General features: G+C 43.4%; 1 protein-coding gene and 1 long non-coding RNA gene across 7 annotated transcripts in view; both read right to left on the bottom strand.

The window, feature by feature from the left end:
• Window positions 1-683: 683 nt before the first annotated feature.
• The window catches only part of phactr2 (phosphatase and actin regulator 2), a 42,787-nt gene continuing 24,828 nt past the window's right edge, over window positions 684-18,642 (bottom strand). For 3 of the 6 annotated variants that reach the window (XM_030378404.1, XM_030378409.1, XM_030378408.1), the window contains exons 2-12: window positions 17,200-17,388; window positions 16,478-16,552; window positions 14,445-14,639; window positions 11,081-11,648; window positions 10,321-10,493; window positions 9,429-9,585; window positions 9,026-9,081; window positions 5,307-5,368; window positions 4,310-4,447; window positions 2,949-3,025; window positions 684-2,630 (exon numbers count right to left, since the gene is read on the bottom strand). In XM_030378404.1, the coding sequence (XP_030234264.1) occupies window positions 2,615-2,630; window positions 2,949-3,025; window positions 4,310-4,447; window positions 5,307-5,368; window positions 9,026-9,081; window positions 9,429-9,585; window positions 10,321-10,493; window positions 11,081-11,648; window positions 14,445-14,639; window positions 16,478-16,552; window positions 17,200-17,388 (1,706 nt within the window). In that variant the 3' untranslated portion in view covers window positions 684-2,614. The remainder of the gene's footprint in view (window positions 2,631-2,948; window positions 3,026-4,309; window positions 4,448-5,306; window positions 5,369-9,025; window positions 9,082-9,428; window positions 9,586-10,320; window positions 10,494-11,080; window positions 11,649-14,444; window positions 14,640-16,477; window positions 16,553-17,199; window positions 17,389-18,642) is intronic. The other 3 variants (XM_030378407.1, XM_030378410.1, XM_030378405.1) reach the window with 2 other exon arrangements.
• LOC115559558 (uncharacterized) lies at window positions 4,553-5,290 on the bottom strand. Its single transcript, XR_003979604.1, has 2 exons — window positions 4,967-5,290; window positions 4,553-4,863 (listed from the first exon to the last, which is right to left on the bottom strand). It is a non-coding gene; the product is annotated as an uncharacterized LOC115559558 (long non-coding RNA).

The following is an 18,642-nucleotide window of genomic DNA, read 5'->3' as shown; positions in this document are numbered from 1 at the left end:
TATTCCTGGCTGGCAAATCCATTATTCAGCACATTGGAGAACACAGTTTCTACTCATAACGTCATGTTTGCAGACGACGGGACACCTTCTGGGAAGATGATTATGATGATCATATACCAATTTGTTTGGCCTATTCAGTTTGGAATAGCTGGCTGCAGGGGACACATAACTACAATTGGAAAATAATAACAACAGCGGGGAAACTATTGCTCATTCTGCTTTCAATCCTCTTCAGCATTGTGTCTGAATCAAGATAAATACATCTCTAAAACCAATCTTTGAAGATCTCGATCTAGCTATATAAGCATTTAATGGGAAGGAGCTATTCAGTCTTCTGGGTCGCTTTGAATAGTAAGTGGCCCATTACATTGGGGGGTAAATAAAGCATTATCCTGCAGATAAACCGTTTTATGCAGTGATAATTAAACAGGGAATTTACTTGTCCTTTTATTTTGTAACACTGATGTTTCCAGGATGAAATGTCAAAGGTGGTGAGTTTAGGACACATAGGCAATGTATTGTAATTGCAATATGGTGTAATAATAATAGCAGGCCTTTATATTAACAGGTTCAAAGGCAGAAATGAGAGAGATTAAATGAAGATGCTTCCTAAGTCGGCCAGCACAGTAGGAAGTAGGCCTACTTATAATCAGGTACAGCACATCCATAAAAGTCCGCCCCCATAAGAGTTTCCCAGAGGAGACTTCAGCTCATTATTTAATGTCTGCATAAAACATGACCTCACAGTTTGGATGGCAATATCATTCTGAACAGAAAATACGGTAAAACATTTTTCCCAAGACGCGCCAAGAGGGAGACTTGGCTTTATTTGTTTCCGATGGAGTGGAGGTGGTGTCCAGCAAACAGCAGTCCAATACACAACAGTTGAATGTCCATTTACAGTTGTGGTGCTTGTTTAGACCACGTAACGTTTTGGCAAAGCAATTACAATGTATGCACATACAGCAAAACTCCCTGATCTGGTCCGGACAGCAAATGAGCTGCACAGAAGACCATATTTGGGGAATGAAAAAAAAAAAAAAAAGCAATCATATCTTATAGCATTCATAAAGCGACAATATATGCCATAATTATAGTAAACTTCATTTCTCATGTATGCACATGCTTGATATACATTCTGTACAAAATAATCAAAAGATGAACCATTTTTGCATTTGAATACTGTTGGTGCTTCTTCGCAGCTTTTGTACATTGAAACAACCCCCTGGGCTTATATAAGTGTATAAGGTGAACATGTCTATAGTGTCCATCTGAAAGAGTCCTGAAGAGAATACAGAATACATAAAAATCCGCTCTTCCATTGTAAGGGCACATAGGAGAAGCAACACACATCATGATTAAATATGTTAATGTTATGGACATGTAACATAAACCAAAAGGCTGGGGAGAGTGGAGCATATTGTCCTCATAATCCTACATATACAACTAGGCCTACTACACCTTTCATCTTTTCATCTTCCCTCGTCCTGGATCTTAGTCTTTCAACATTGTTTCATGAAGTAGGCCTGTTTGACCGCCTGAATGCATCTTGCCTGTTTACGACGCCTGCCAGGGGTCATTATACATTTATGATCCACAGACACGTGCGGAGCTTAACTCCGTGATGGCGGAAGGTTCATTTAATGCACCATTTGACACAGCTTTAAATCACTGTGGATTAAAAGGCAAATATATTTAAAATTGGTGAAGGAAATCTCTTGGTGGGCACTCTTAAACTTTAATGAGTGGTTGTTAGACCTGAATCGCCGGGCTAACGGCACTAGAGGTGCACCCTTGGCAGCGGACTTCGCAAAGATGGGACTCTATAATAAATTAAAAAAGTGATTATAGGTTGGCTGACCCAGCATCTCGCTTTTCATGTTTAGCTGTTTTTATCTCACCAACTCCATCATTTATGTATATTAATGGCTTGGGCTGTACTACAAATATATGTCTGGTGATAATTTATTTTTTGGTGATAATTAGGCTACTCTACTAGACTAGTGCTACTTCTCTGCCTGGCTTCTGACGAGCCCTCGCCTTCTCTGGTGTACACACTGCGCCCTCTAGTGGTGATGCATGTAAGTCGTCCTCAATGGGTCAATCACATGATCACTCATTTATTCAGGCACCTATGAGCACAGACAAACGTTTCTCTTATCCTCCCGGCCTCTTAGATAAGATGAGGCAGCAGCACATGACAATCAGCCACCCAATGTCCTGTCCTCTTACGACACACTCTACAATAGATTTCTCTGTGTTTTTAAGATAGCCACGTGAAAGCACAACCTTATACATTGCATTTCCTCCTAGTTCCTCTGTTGTACAAGGCTGTAATTTGGCAAAAGTAAAACATAACAAAGAAAAATATATACCCAAATGTAACTTTCAAATAAATAAAACTGCTCTGAGCCCTTCTACAGACTCTCATCTTAGGGAAATGTTTAAATCTGTTTCTATGTTTCAGTCGCACAGCACATCAGGCCTTTTCCATCATCTGTATATGTTCTCTTAAACCGTAGATGCGTAGAAAAACAATGAAAAGCAGATGGAAGTGAGCGTCGGAGGCCGGGACATCAGCTGGAAGGAATCCACACGGGCAGGGATCAGGCGATCAGGGTCGATGGAACCTGGAATAGAGGACAGGTTAGTGTGTGTAAAAAAGTCTGTCTGGATAGAGAGGTTTAGATAGATTGATATGGGAAAGTAGAAGAATGAATAAATCGAGTTTCTTCGTCTTCTAAGTACTGGTGCAGTGGGACATTCACTTAATCACAGCACTGACGTTTAATTCAGTGTTTGTGGAGACAGCAGGGCTATACTTAATGGAGGATCGATAGCAGAGGAGTCAATTGGTTGGACAGTATTGAAGTCCTCTTTATTTTCTGTTGGTGAGGAACCAACAACCAGCGAATGAACCAATCAGTGACATGGATTAGGCGACTCACCTGGTGAAATGTTTGCTCTCCTCGTGGACCTCCATCTCACGACTCTTGAACTCATTCAGCTCCTTCCTGATAGCAGCCTGAGCAGCAGAGAGACACACACACGAAAACCACAAGCGCAATCAATATCACACCGGCCGGAAAAACAATGATTCAATCAATTTCACACACATGAAAACCACACACGTAAACACACATATGCAACAAAGCATACACATACACACACACACAATTAAAAAAAACCTTAATCTTAATAAATATATGCTTATATTATTAAGTGAATCGGGTTCCATGAATTTCCCACAGTCCTATAGTCATAAATTAGAGTAAAACCTTATGGGATTACATGTGCGATTCCAAAAGTCACCAACAGGTGGTATTTTTGAGGCAGAATGCGTGGGGAACATAATGTTCCACAGCTGTTTTGAACATTATGCTGTTCCTTGGCCTTCAAGCCCTGACCAATCATCACCCTGTGTTTAAAAGACGGGAACATATTTGTTTGAGGTCATTGTTTTTAGTTATTTTTCCTTGTCTAGATTAAACTGAAACTCTTGTTGGTGTTTTTTTTGCCTCATCAGGTACAAAAGATCAGTGTTTGATTGATCATGGAAGTGTTTGTTGCCATGCATGGTTGAATAATACATAGGGAGAATTTTCCTCCTTACACTTTCCAAATAGACAATGCAATTGGTTTTGCATGCCATTTATTATTTATGGCAAAAATACTTTGGTTTAGAAGTATTGGTGAAAGGCAAACATAATGCAATATATATATATATGCAGTGCAATAATTGTCATTAATGCTGTTGTTTTGGTTTCAGACTTGGTTTCCACTTAACTGCAAGCAGTGTGTTCTTTGTTGTTTTCATTGTGCTCTTGCATCCTTCGGTTAGTTCCAGGCATTCTTGGTAAGAATGACTTTTGTCAGCCTCTCTCTCCATACAATGCAACAATAGACCCACTTGTTAAAGATGCTGTAGGTATGACTCAAGAGCTACTATTTGAGTGTAATTTAAAATAAATACCATAGCCATCCGTCAGCTATTAGTGAGTGAAATGCTCTTTGAGAATAACTGTGTCCAGTTGACTGCACCTGCCTCTGTATTAGCCCATTAAGACTTTAGACCTTAGGCCTTCCTGACCAATCAGGGCGTCTCTACCCCTATGAGTTCAGGGAATCCATCTTGCCTGACATGCATCATCAATGGAGGAGGGACGTAGGACGGGAGGGAGCGCTGGAGAGCAGCTGTAAAGCTGCTCTCCAGCCACTTTTTCTGCCACTTTAACGGTACTAATATGGTAACTTCCTGTCCTCTTTGCCTCCGTTTCTGGTTGTGTTCCAGGGAGTGGGGGGGGCCTACCTTGTCAGCGGGCGTGAGCCTGGTCCAGGGTTTGTCGGCTCGCCGGTCGTAGTCCTTAGCATCCGTCACCTCCACGTACTCGTTGAAACACAGGATCCGTCTCTCCACCAGCTCCGCCACAGTAGGTCTCACGCTCAGCTACACAGCCCACAAGAGGAACAGGAGACGGTCCAACAAGTGGGGTTAGCACAAACAGCCCAGCGTAGCTTATCTCCAACATGATATTGACAGACAGATTTGTCCAAAATGTGTTGTAGGTCTAGCTTTATGGAGTTCAAATGTGTTGTATGTCTAGCTTTATGGAGTTAAAAAGTTTTTTTGGCCTAGCTTTATGGAGTTAAAATGTGTTGTAGGCCTAGCTTTATGGAGTTAAAATGTGTTGTATGTCTAGCTTTATGGAGTTAAAACTTTTTGTTGGCCTAGCTTTATGGAGTTAAAATGTGTTGTAGGCCTAGCTTTATGGAGTTAAAATGTGTTGTAGGCCTAGCTTTATGGAGTTAAAATGTTTGGTAGCCCTAGCATTGTGGAGAGTCTAAAATGTGTGGCAGGTCTACCTTTCTTGAGAGTCTAAATGTGTGGCAGGTCTACCTTTCTTGAGAGTCTAAATGTGTGGCAGGTCTACCTTACTTGATAGTCTAAAATGTGTGGCAGGCCTACCTTTCTTGAGAGTCTAAATGTGTGGCAGGTCTACCTTTCTTGAGAGTCTAAATGTGTGGTAGGTCTACCTTTCTTGAGAGTCTAAATGTGTGGTAGGTCTACCTTTCTTGAGAGTCTAAATGTGTGGCAGGTCTACCTTTCTTGAGAGTCTAAATGTGTGGCAGGTCTACCTTTCTTGAGAGTCTAAATGTGTGGTAGGTCTACCTTTCTTGAGAGTCTAAATGTGTGGTAGGTCTACCTTTCTTGAGAGTCTAAACGTGTGGTAGGTCTACCTTTCTTGAGAGTCTAAATGTGTGGTAGGTCTACCTTTCTTGAGAGTCTAAATGTGTGGCAGGTCTACCTTTCTGGAGAGTCTCCTTTTGATTTCCTGCTTGGCTTCCTGCTCCTCAGATAGGTTCTTTTCTGCTTGCAGAGATAAATCATGAATCATTAGTAACACTAATAACAATAGTAATAGCAATCTGTATTTACATACATTATGCATATATATTATTTGCAAAAATGTGGCATATTCTAATATAATTTAATTGAATGTAATTAATTTGTTGATAGTTCTATATGAAAAGCACTTAAGCATGGTCTTGAAATGTACTATTAAATATATATATGATAATGGTGTGTGCATGTGTGTGTGTCCTGACTGAAACATCTGGATTTCTAATGTAAACAACTCGCTTCCATTTGAAATAACATGTGTGTGCTGAGGTTTTAATTTTTCATATATAATATTCGTGCTGCGTGTTTTCAGAAAGTCAATATACATTTTCTTCTATTTATGGCAGGTGCCATCTTTCGTTAATCAACTAAAACTACAAGGCAAAACTATTTGCTTGCATAAGAATTTACTTTACCTAACATAGCAAGCAACCTACTGTTGGTTAATCTACAAATGAGTCCCAAGACAAGGGAAAATATTTAAATATTATTCGCCGGCGAAGTGAATAGCGGGGTATAGCCCGAGACCGAAGGTCGAGGGGAATATACACTTGCATATACTACACGTGAACACTCCAAAAATAAACAAGATAATACTTTTTGCCGGGATTTGTTTGTTTATATTAAAGGTTTATTTGTTTATATTAGGGTGATGAGACGGCCGTCACACGATGAAAACAATATCCCGAGTTTGAGATTTCAATCATGGGATATTGCCCAATATCCCGAGATAGCAAACCAATCAAATTGCGCAATTTTAGGAGGTTCACGTGTCACATATAGGCTACTAAATAATATGTATATGTTGTCACGCATATGTTGTCTGATACGTGTATGTCATCAGTATCGCTTCCTGTCGTGAGTTCGATCCCAGCACAGTGGGGGGATGGCCATCGATAAGCATTGTTAGTTAGATATATAATTAGCTAGTTACGCATGCTGGCTTTAATGTTCCTGCATGTCTTTTACTTTTCATATTTTGAATAAAACAGGCAGGCCAAGAAGTCTCCTACTAAGTGTTTTATTATGGCTGCTTAAAAAAGGTCTGAGATTAAGATGCCTATACTTGAATAACAACGTTCTCTTTTAATGCTGCAAACCTCGACAACGCTTGCATTCATCTCCACTCGGCAGCATCTCTCCCATTAGCCCCCTCTTAAGAAAGGGGCTTAACGACTTCTCATTCTGTTTAACTCTCCCTCGAGCCAATAGCGAAAGCGCTCGTGCATCGGAGCGGGCGAACGATTCCGCCGTGCCGCTCTGATCCAAAACTCAAAGGACTATTCAAAAGTACATGTAAAAGAGGAACACGCGTATGTGTGTGTTACATAACAAGGGTCTGCACTTGCTCCTATCAAAGCCGTTGCCTGTGTCCTTGGGTGAAATATATCCGTTCCGTCTCTACCAAACAGTGCTGTGGGGCTGGATACCAGAGGGCCCAGAAAGGACACAGAAGCTGCTGTTTAATAAAACACCTTACCGAGGCGTCCACTGCACTTGCCCTGAAATAACCAGTTATTGGATTATTGGATTATTTAAAGATTTGTAAAGGATGTTCAATAGAAATAGCAAAAACATTTTGTGACCTGAGGAATGAAGTCAACTATTTGCGATCTCTATGGCAAAAACGCAATAACATTAGAGAACTCAGATTCTTTAAATTAAACTGTATGTTTTTGTTCGTTTAGTTAAATAAAGCTGAATAAAACACTTATTAGGAGACTTCCATGCCTGCATTGTGCCATTCATTTTGAATATCGTAACACTAAGTTCATCCTTAATGAATTACTTTAAAATCGGTTCCATCACTGTTGTTATTGACTGTTTAGCAGGCACTTAACCCTTTCTCCATAGTTACTGTACAATGATTTAAGATAAATGTCGTAAGAGGCAGTTAGGGGTCAGGCATTGTGTTCAATGTGTAATGGTTGGCACTGAAGTGAGGTTTTAATTTTTCGGGTATAATATTCGTGCTGCGTATTTTCAGAAAGTCAATATACATTTTCTTCTATTTATGGCAGGTGCCATCTATCTTAATAAACTAAAACTACAAGGCAAAACTATTTGCTTGCAAAAGATTTAACTTTACCTAGCATAGCAAGCAACCTACTGTTGGTTCATCTACAAATTAGTCCCAAGACAAGAAGAAAATATTGAAACATTATTCGACGAAGGCGAAGTGAATAGTGGGGAATAGCCCGAGACCGAAGGTCGAGGGGACTATACACTCCTAAACAAGATAATACTTTTTGCCAGGATTTATTTGTTTTTATTAGTGGTTGCCGGTTTATTTTTTTTTATTAGGTTGACGAGACGGCCGTCACGCGATGAAAACAATATCCCGAGTTTGAGATCTCAATCATGGGATATTGCTCAATATCTCGAGATAGCAAACCAATTGAACTGCGCAATCTTAGGAGGTTCACGTGTAGCATATACTAAATACGTATATGTTCGAGATTGTCATCAGTATCGCTTCCTGTCGTGAGTTCGATCCCAGCACAGTGGGGGGATGGCCATCGATAAGCATTGTTAGTTAGATACATAGTTAGCTAGTTACGCATGCTGGCTTTAATGTTCCTTCATGTCTTTTACTTTTCGTATTTTGAGTAAAACAGGCAGGCCAAGAAGTCTCCTAGTCAATGTTTTATTAGGGCTGTTTAAAAAAGGTCTGAGAATAAGATGCCTATACTTGAATAACAACGTTCTCTTTTAATGCTGCAAACCTCGACAACGCTTGCATTCAGCTCCACTCGGCAGCATCTCTCCCATTAGCCCCCTCTTAAGAAAGGGGCTTAACGACTTCTCATTCTGTTTAACTCTCCCTCGAGCCAATAGCGAAAGCGCTCGTGCATCGGAGCGGGCGAACGATTCCGCCGTGCCGCTCTGATCCAAAACTCAAAGGACTATTCAAAAGTACATGTAAAAGAGGAACACGCGTATGTGTGTGTTACATAACAAGGGTCTGCACTTGCTCCTATCAAAGCCGTTGCCTGTGTCCTTGGGTGAAATATATCCGTTCCGTCTCTACCAAACAGTGCTGTGGGCCTGGATACCAGAGGGCCCAGAAAGGACACAGAAGCTGCTGTTTAATAAAACACCTTACCGAGGCGTCCACTGCACTTGCCCTGAAATAACCAGTTATTGGATTATTGGATTATTTAAAGATTTGTAAAGGATGTTCAATAGAAATAGCAAAAACATTTTGTGACCTGAGGAATGAGGTCACATATTTGCGATCTCTATGGCGAAAACGTGATAACATTAGAGAACTCAGATTCTTTAAATAAAAATGTATGTTTTTGTTCGTTTAGTTAAATACAGCTGAATAAAACACTTATTGGGAGACTTCCATGCCTGCATTGTGCCATTCATTTTGAATATCGTAACACTAAGTTCATCCTTAATGAATTTAAAATCGGTTCCATTACTGTTGTTATTGACCGTTTAGCAGGCACTTAACCCTTTCTCCATAGTTACTTTACAATGAATTAAGATAAATGTAGTTAAGAGGCAGGGAGGGGTCAGGCATTGTGTTCAATGTGTAATGGTAGGCACTGAAGTGTGTGCGCGTGTGTGAGAGTGTGCGTGTGTGTGCATATGTGTGTGTCCCTTTTTTTTTACGTTTCAGGATGTTCCTCTGCTCCAGCTCTTCAGTACTGGGCCTCTGACTCAAGCGCCTGTGGCAAACATTCATTTTAGAATTACAAAATAGTAACAATACTGTTACAAAAAAACATTATTTGCTATTAATGCTATTGATTAATTGCCATTATCTTAGCCTCCATTCAACATTAACCTCCATATATGAGGTTTTCTTCTAATAATTAGCCAAAAATCTGATGCATACTAATCATTTGCTTGCGCTGTCTGGCCACCACAGCTGTAGGCTAAATATCAAGCAGTTTTTCAGCAACTAGGTTTGGTATTACCCTCAATATTTCATATTTTGCGTTGAAACTAATAATTGAAGACGTCTGGCCACAACCATCTGAGTGTGAGAGTGAGAGTGAATCTGTTCATGTACCTGACCAGTTTGGAGCCGATCTGCTGGCGCAGCGACATCCTCTCGGCGTCGGAGCTGCGAGGCAGGATGTTTTTGTCCTCCAGGTCCCTCTTGGTGGGACGGTTCCCGAGCTTGATGTTGAGGGTGTCCCGCCGGCGGATCTTACTGGCCAGGGAACCTGTCAATCACACAGACACAAACATAAACATCCACCCCCAGGCTCCTTAAACAACGTCCCACTGGCGTCCAACCCCGTGAACCTTGACTGGAACTCACTGGCGTCACATGACATCACTAAAAACATTCAGCAAACAGTGAACTGCTTTCAACTTTGAGATGCATGCTATGTCCTCCATAGAACTTATTTGTGTGTGTGTGTGTGTGTGTGTGTGTGTGTGTGTGTGTGTGTGTGTGTGTGTGTGTGTGTGTGTGTGTGTGTGTGTGTGTGTGTGTGTGTGTGTGTGTGTGTGTGTGTGTATTAGCACCACACGGACATTGGTAACTAATCGATTGTCATGCTAAACTCGTGAGATGAAACCGGTGTAAAGTGTGTGGAGTAAGACTTCACTGACTGTGAAAAGCCCTGCTCACTTTGAACTATCAGAATGCATAAACACACTTATGAGCGACTCTGACAAACGGGAAAACACAAACGCCCTACAATTCTCAAGAATTATATTTTATAAACTTAAGCCCATATTTTCAGCTAAATAGTTAGCATTAAAATATATGTAGCAGATACTAGATATAGATCAGCAAAATAAATAATTTCATTTGCTGATCAAAATGTACACAACTGTATTACATGACTTCCTGTTTATCTACTGGTCTGTTTGACTTGTGACTCAAATGACTCAGCGTTTTTTAAATGTCAAAGCAAAGCGTGTGCATGCATTAGAAACCCATGCCATACTGTTTGTGTACTCGTCATCCTCGTCGTCTTCCTCCTCCTCGTCAAGCCAAAGGATTGGTCCGTCTGAGTCCGAGTCGCTGGTCTGGCTGTCTGTGGGCCTATCAGGGATGACCGTCACCTCTGGGCTCTCCACGTTGACGCTCAGGCCCTGCGGCGCATCGCCCTCCGCTGACCTGCAGGGGGCCGGTCAGGACGCGTTAGCATTAGCATTAGCATTAGCATTAGCAGTAGTACTACGGCCAACGGTTTTAACTCAAATATAATACATTGATTCTGTGATAATTCGATGGTCAATCTGCTTGTCGCCACAAACTTTAGAGTACTAAAAGTGATAACTTAGGATCTGCTATCCGTCTACTTATCTCAATATCTACTTTAGATTTTTCATGATCACAATTATCTTTGAAACAGGGAAGGGCAGCAGCATGAAGATAGTCACTGCTGCTTCTACACTTGATGTAGGAAGGAGAGGAGTGCATTTGAACTTAATATGATGCATGAAACATTTCGTAAAAAGCTTCATGCACAGAAACACATACTTGGATTCAATGTTTTCCCACTAATGAATGAATGAAATTTATAATCATTAGATAGATTTGAGCACATTCACTTTGCCAATTTATGGGATTGTTTGAGTTACTTAGGTTAATTTATACAGTTGCTGTGACTCTGGCCTCTCCCTTAATTCTCCAGGAGCACAATAAGTGAAACCCATTAAAGTCTAAACCCTGAGGTGAATCCACGTGGACCCTCTCCTTACATCGGTTTCTTCTGCGCGGGAGAGTCCGCCGTGGCGGGCTTCCCCTCTCCTCCCTCAGCTCCGCCCCCTCCTTCTCCGCTACCGCCCTCTGCTTCCTGTTCCTGTGCGGACCCCTCCGGGACCCGGCCCGCCGTGAAAGATGTCTCCTCCGTGGCCGAGTTGACGCGAGGGGTCCCGACAGCGCGCTCCACGGAGCCCGCGCCCAACCCCGCACCGGCCCTCAGACCCGAGGCCGCGGCGCCGGCTTTGGGGGTTTTGCCTTTAGTCTTTAGGGGGGCCGGGCCGGAGCAGGGGTCTTTATCGCCCCGCCGCCGCTCTGCCCGGGGGAGGGTGGCGGGTTTGGAGGAGGCCGCGCCCTGGGGCTCCCCGGGGAGGCTAGCCGTCTCAGGGGAGGCCTTGGGGGGTAGCGTGGAGGTCTTCTTCCGCTGGTTGGTCCTGGTGGTCCCCGTCCCAGTGCTTTGAGTTGCTCCTCCTCCCCCATCCTTGGCGGCCCGTGAGCGAGGTGCGGACGACGGAGCGGGGGTCGTCTTGGTAACCCCTCCAGTCTTCTTCGGATTGGAGGGTTTGGCTGAAAGAGAGGCAGACCATTTTATTTTTAGAATAATCAGCTTCTCCAATGAAATATGGATTTTCTGTGTTGCTTCTTAATTGTCGTAGGACATGAAGAATTAATTACCACAAACTTAGCGTGCATTAAAGAAGAAACGGTTTGAACAAATCTCTGCCCGAAAGCCGGATCAATCCAGTTGACTCATTAGCAGGCCCACTGGTGTTACTGCGATGCATCCTTTTGGCTCGTTATCAGGTCACATCACTCATAACAGTGACTAGACTTACACACAGTGAAAGATCAAAACTGCACGACCTTATAGATACTGTCCAAACCACACCATATCACACAGAAAGTGATTCAGACCATTACGTTTTGCTCAATCACGACCGAGAGAGATGAGGAACGCGAGGAAGAGCTCCTCTCGCCAAACTCTTGCCACAGTTTCACTACCCTTCATAAACCACAAACCATTTCAACAATACTGGGCATGTATACATCTGGAGTACCTCCCTTCCACGCCATGGCATGCACACCCCTGCCCAAGGCCGACAGTCACCTGTTCATGCACAGATGGTGATCATGCGTGCATTAATACATGCTGCTTTTAACGTTTGATTATGCAAGCGTCGTTAACCAAACAGGAAATTACCAACTGAACTAGGAACCTCTAGCACAGATAGAGGAAGTGGATCAGGGATAACAACGGGTAACAGTTAAGTGTTAGAGGAAGGTTCATGCAATAAGGCAGACTGAAAGGCAGACCTTGACCGACAGCGGGACCAGGGGAGGGCTCATTGAAAGCTCAAGGGTGTAACTGAGTGGGGGTTCAACTCCAAGGGGTCCTACTTACCCGGACCGCGGCCAGTGTTAGCGTTTCGAGGGTTAGGCTTCGCTGCGGTGGCCGGTCCAGGCTTGCCAGTCATGATGTTGGTCGACCGTTTAAGGCCAGAGGCACCAGCCTTGTGTCTTGTGCCCGTGGGGCCACTCACTGCTTTGGTAGTGGTGGGCACGGCGGCACTAGGCTGCTTTTTACTAGGAGGAACCTCTCGCGGTTTCATTACTTTGGCCTTGGGAAGGGTTTTAGTGTCGCACCTCTCTGAGCAGCAGGAAAAGGAGAAGGAGGAAGAAATGAAACAGTTTGTTCCATGAGTTGGGGAAGCATGTGGGGGATGTGCAGACATAGCTGGAGAGAAGATGGAAAGCTTGGAGTGTTAGAATAAGCGATATGGGAACAGACAATGTTAGTGTGATTTGAAAGAGACTTTGGGGGACACAACACCCTCGTTGGGAATCGCATACTATACCGCAATCCAAAAGAGGCAAATAAAACAAGAGTCCGCCGCATGTGTCTGTGTTTCAAACCTTTATCTCTAGGTGGCCTACGATGGAAATGCAAACAACACAAGAAAATAGATCTTCTAATGGGCGTGGGTCGATGGTAACAGGGTTCAGAAGAGGACAAAACTCCTCCAGGGAACAGCAGAGCAAGGCTTTCACTGCTGTCCTATTTTGGCACACCGTTAGCCCTTTGTGTCATAAGGGTAAAGGATAGGAATAAGGTTAATATCTAGCTCCCATGTCCCCTGCTGTTACCTCAGTCTCACTGTTGAGAATTGTAGTCATAGTCGTTTGAATACCTTATCAGTAAGTCAGAGATTTCTTAATTACATTTGATCAAATTGGATGGCTTTAACTTAAAACTTGAAGTTAAAAATGAAATACCAAAATCCAAAAGTATACTTGGGAAAAAATAAATAAATAAATATATATATATATATATAGTACCATTGTATTTTGGTAAATTAATCTTCATGTTATGTGTGTCTATTGCTGTGCAAAGTTCAAAGCAGGACTGTTAAAGAGATTATTGTTTCTCACATCTTGCTGGTGATAAGGTGAGTATATAAAGTCACGTTGCTAGCTTGCAATGCATTTTCTGTATTTACTTACATTGCTAGTGTATGCAAACCTTGAAGCCAAACCAGGAGATGTTCCATTTGTTTGTTTGCCTTTAGTACCAGTTCATCATTATTTATTGTACTCAAGTAGATTTGTATTACCTAACCATTTACTGCCTGAGTACATAATGGTAAATGTTCAACGATCTCTAGGGGCATTAAAACTGTCTCAAACTCACATATGGCCCCTACATATGCCCGGTCTCCATGACTACATTGCTATTTTATTGAGACCAATATTTCTCTTTTCAGCTATAACAACTCGGATACACCATGGAAGCTCACCCTACGACACAGTTCACAGAAAATAGGCAAAGCAACGCCATAATATCTGTCTATTGTTTTTTTATTATACAGGATCCAACCACAAAAGCAGTGGAAGGGGGTTTTACATCCCTCCGGATGGTTCTCATTTTCCACTATTGCGTTATTACCGAGACGTCTGGCCCTCGCCATCTGGAGGAGGCCAGATGGAGACATGGGTGAAAGGCAAAGAAAGTGCAGCAAGCTTCACTCATATGCTTGAAAAATTCGGTCTGTAAATCTCCCTAATCGTACCCAGAATGAGGAAGGCAACAAAATTTACAAAAACAACTCTGAACCACTTCATAGCTAGACGCCATTCCTGTGGGTCATTCAATAGCCTTCGTCTCATCTTGTAGTACAAGTTCATACCGCGCTTTAAAGCAAGCTTATCGCCGGCGGTGGCGTAACACGAGTTCAGCGAGTTCAATAGGAAGCTGTTCCTGCGTTAGCAAATTTTCCTAGGCACCGATTTGGTTTAGTGGTTAAGCGATTATCTGAACAAAAAGGCTCAGATGATAAGAGAACATGATTGGTCGAAAAACCCCACCTGCTCCGCCTTCCGGAGCCTCTGGCCCAATGGGCTGTTCCTCGGGTAGCGATGCGGCCGGGGCCTCGATGTCGACCCGCAGCTCGTCTGGGGCGGGCGTGGCATGGCCGTTCTGTACCCCGCTGCTGTTGGTGTCTGCTTCTGAGAGGAAGAGGGACGTATGGATGGATACAGGTGCAGGTTGTGGGAACGGGTCTGCATGACGGACTCAATGTCAGTAAAACATCAAAGATATCATTGAAATCATACAGGGAATAATTATAGGATTTGGTAAAATAACTATGGTAGGATTGTATTGATCTCTATATTGTCTTGAAAATGAGCACTAATATGTTTTGTTTGAAATTACTCAAAAGTTAAGATCACTAAGGATCAATAGTTAGCGGTGTTGTTTTCTACACATGTAGCTTTATCTTAGCCAAAGATGGATTTCAACCAATCAATAACAAGGGTTACATCAAGGACAAAATGATACATAAAAACCCGAGATATAGAATAGAAGGGAGTCAAAAAAAAAGTACAGGGAAATTCCAGTGTTGCGTCAGGATTCATCTCGCCAAACTCAACAACAGCCGACTTAAAACACGCCACATCCTCCCAAAGGGTTCAAGAATTGACAATCACAACTGTATAGAGGAGAAGCCCGTCACTGTATCATGTGTCACTGGAGGCTGTGGCACATGTCAGCAATGTCTTGGACCACCTGGGGCCTTTTGCAGAAAGCTGGCTAACTGGCTAACCCTAAAGCCAATCCAGTTGGGTAACTAGGGGGTGTGTTCTTCTGAGCCTAGCCGTGCTCTCTACATGTCAGGTTCTGTTTGAATTCACCCCGCCCATGCTTAACGTTGATATTTTTGGAATCTGTAGAACACGTTTCTGCCCAAACACGTTTCTCATCTATGTCAAACATTATATCTTAAAAAACTCCTCACACCTCACAACTCTGGAGGTGGATTTTTAACGCTTGTAGTTATAAACGTTTAACCTAATTTAAAATAGAGACCGCGCACACACAGGGTACACACACACACACACAAAGACACACACACACACACACACACACACACACACACACACACACACACACACACACACACACACACACACACACACACACACACAGACACACACACACACACACACACACACACACACAAACACAAACAGATGAATAAGTATAGTACATAGATATATAAATATGCCTTAACACTTCCTCCTCATCCTAGAAGAAAACAGCTAAAGAGCCCGTAGCTTTTCACACATCATAACTCATTCAAAGCCCACACTTCCTATTTTCGGGCTGCCAGTAAACTATGTTGCTCGCTGCCTCTCACACACTCACACTCACGATTGCAATACTCCACAATCAATCACTGTTTGAGCATGTGATCGGTCCGATTCTGTTAGGGGCCCCTGGCTTAAGTAGTAAGCAAGACGTAGGGACGGCTTATAATAACACAATTATTTTACATTATCTAAGCCCCTGGGAGGAGCCAGCCAGACACCACTGGCTCAGCAGGCCTTCCACCACTCCCCGTCTGGGTGTGTGAGGCCCTGCCCACTGCAGAGTGGCTGACTGTAAGAGCCATGCTGTTCCTACTCTCTAGTGAACTGAATGACAAGAACTCAAGACTAGCGCTGGCTGGTCCTTTTACAGAGAAACATTCTGGGTTTTATGAGCCAATCGGTACTACTTTCTCTGTTAGTGTAAAGTCAGTTAGTTCTGGCATGGTTTTAACCACATAGCAGCTGGCAGTGGTTTCCTTATTCCAACCGCTGTCCATCTCTCTGATGCTACACTGCTAATTAGTCATATGGTGTAATTACCCCTGTTTCGCCTGAGCCAGTAGGGTTAGTGTTTCTGTCAAAATGCAGCTTGAGTTTTGGAGCATTTTGAGGTGGTGTCCAACATGGTGATGTCCATCATGTGTATCAGGACAATGTGTTACTGTGTACACACAGAATAACCAAAGCCAGAGAGTGGGGTCAAATGGGTCAGCAATGAGTGAAGAGGAGTCCACGAGGAGATTCACCTTGGTCTACGATGAGGACGCCCTTCTTGATCAGCTCCTCTCTGGTCTGTCGCGTGGAGATCTTTCTCTCCAGTACTGGATGGAAAACAGGGGTTAGGCATATGGTATATGGATTATTGTCCACTGTGATGTTGGTGTATATATATACTGGCTGTATTTTCTCTTTGAACAGAGCAGTCCCAGAAGCGATCCCACTGCCAGCCTTTGATCAGCTTCATGAGGCGGTGTATTAAGAGTGTTAACCAGGATTAATGTGACACATCGGAACGTTCTGCTGATTGGAGCGCTGTGCCGAACGGAGCATTTAGGAGCCCTTTCTTCCTCATCGAGCCCACCTTCATCATCATCATCTACATGCCATCCGCTTACGCCTTCTTGAACATCTCTTTTTTTTCGGCTCCCCTCATCAAAATTCTTTCACAGACATTATTCCTCTCCTCCACAGATGCTTCCTCTGACACATCCCCCCGGATCCCCCTCCCTCCCTCCCTCCCTCCCTCCCTCCCTCCCTCCCTCCCTCCCTCCCTCCCTCCCTCATGACTAGCTGGGGGGAAGGGCCGGGGTTGGGGTCCGAGTCCACAATGCCCAATATGAAAGCCCGTCTATCCTTAGAACTCAATAAAGTCCATGCTCTCTCTTCTGCAGTCTTTGTCGAGATGTTGCCCCCCCCCACCCCCTCACTATTTCCCCCTGGAGCGTGACCCCCACCCCCCCCCGCTAACCTTTGGTGAGGTCCTCGAACTTATCGCTGGTCTTCTTTTTCCTCCACTTCCACGGTTTGAAGAGCTTCCCGAGTGACGACAGCTTACCGCGCTGCTGGCGCAACCCAGAGGCATTCTGGGTAGGACTGGCGTTGCTCACCACCACATCGCAGTTGGTCGGCGACAGTGCAGACTTCTCCAGGCCATCCGCTAGGGAAAACACCAGACACACGCGAGACGTCATGAGAGGTCTTGGATCAAAACATAACGATAAACATCAACATGTGGAGGAAAACACACACACACACAAACGCACACACACACACTGGCCTGTTTGTTTTGAGCTGACAAGGCAAAACATAAAAAAAAAAAAACGAGTTGTTGTGAAACAGGATAGCGTGTGGCAAACGCTGGTTTGAACAGCAGTTTTCAATATCAGCCTCAGAAACATTACACATGATGGAAGAAAGTAGCCATACGGGTTGATGTTACCACCATCTGGAGCCTCAGCACAATATCAGCAATGTGACTGAGTTTGGCCTCTTTATTACAGAGTAGACGATCAGAAAGTACTTCATAATATTTGATGCCCTGCAAAATTGACCACCCGCTTCCAAAAGCCAACGTAGCACCGGCAATACTGAGTACCGCCACTTTCCTCATAGGAAAACCATGGTTACAGTCTGTGCCACCCTTTTTAATATGAACCCTGACATAGGGACTTCAATGATAACCCCACGACAAATAAAATCCATTTTAACCAAATCACAGCAACGAAGCATTCATCTGCTAACGTTTCTGACTCTGTGTAAATGTATGAAGCAAAAAGGGACTGAATGTGTGTATGTGTGCGTGGGTGTGTATGTTTTGACTAGATCATCGTCCTTCCTTGACTCTTCCCCTTCCTGTTGGGATTCTGGGGACGCTCGGGAACACTGACAGCTCCGGAGGGTCTGCGTGGGAGAGAGAGGCGCTGTGTTGTCTGTGCATGTTATCTTTGTTTAGGAGTTCCCAGGGCGACGAGTTGGAGAAGTTTGCGTGTGCGATATGTGTATATGTATGTTATACGTCTTTCTTCCAAATTTTAGTAGGTAATTAAGCCAACATAAATACCCCTCATTTGCACTGGTACTCACAGTAAATGAATGATGGGAGGTTGTGGAAGACCAATGTAGAAGAGGGAGAAAGAGTGTGAGTGTTTAGAGCCTTATGAAGACACTCTTATTGAAGGGGGTTGAGATTCCTGGTTGATCTAAAAGACAATGTTTATTTACTCATGGAATGCGTTACAGTCCTGACTCCTGAGGGTAAAGCACGACACAAATATGCCAACACGCCAATGAAGTGCAAAATCCATTTATATAATTCATTCTTCTTAATTGAGATTATTAATAAGAGCACGAACGATACTGGATTTTAGGGGCTGATGCCGATACTGATATTAGGGAGTCAAAAATGACCAGT

Source organism: Gadus morhua, chromosome 15 (assembly GCF_902167405.1).
Source record: "Gadus morhua chromosome 15, gadMor3.0, whole genome shotgun sequence".
Classification (NCBI taxonomy): Eukaryota; Metazoa; Chordata; class Actinopteri; order Gadiformes; family Gadidae; genus Gadus; species Gadus morhua.
This window is presented reverse-complemented; position numbering and strand designations above follow the sequence as displayed.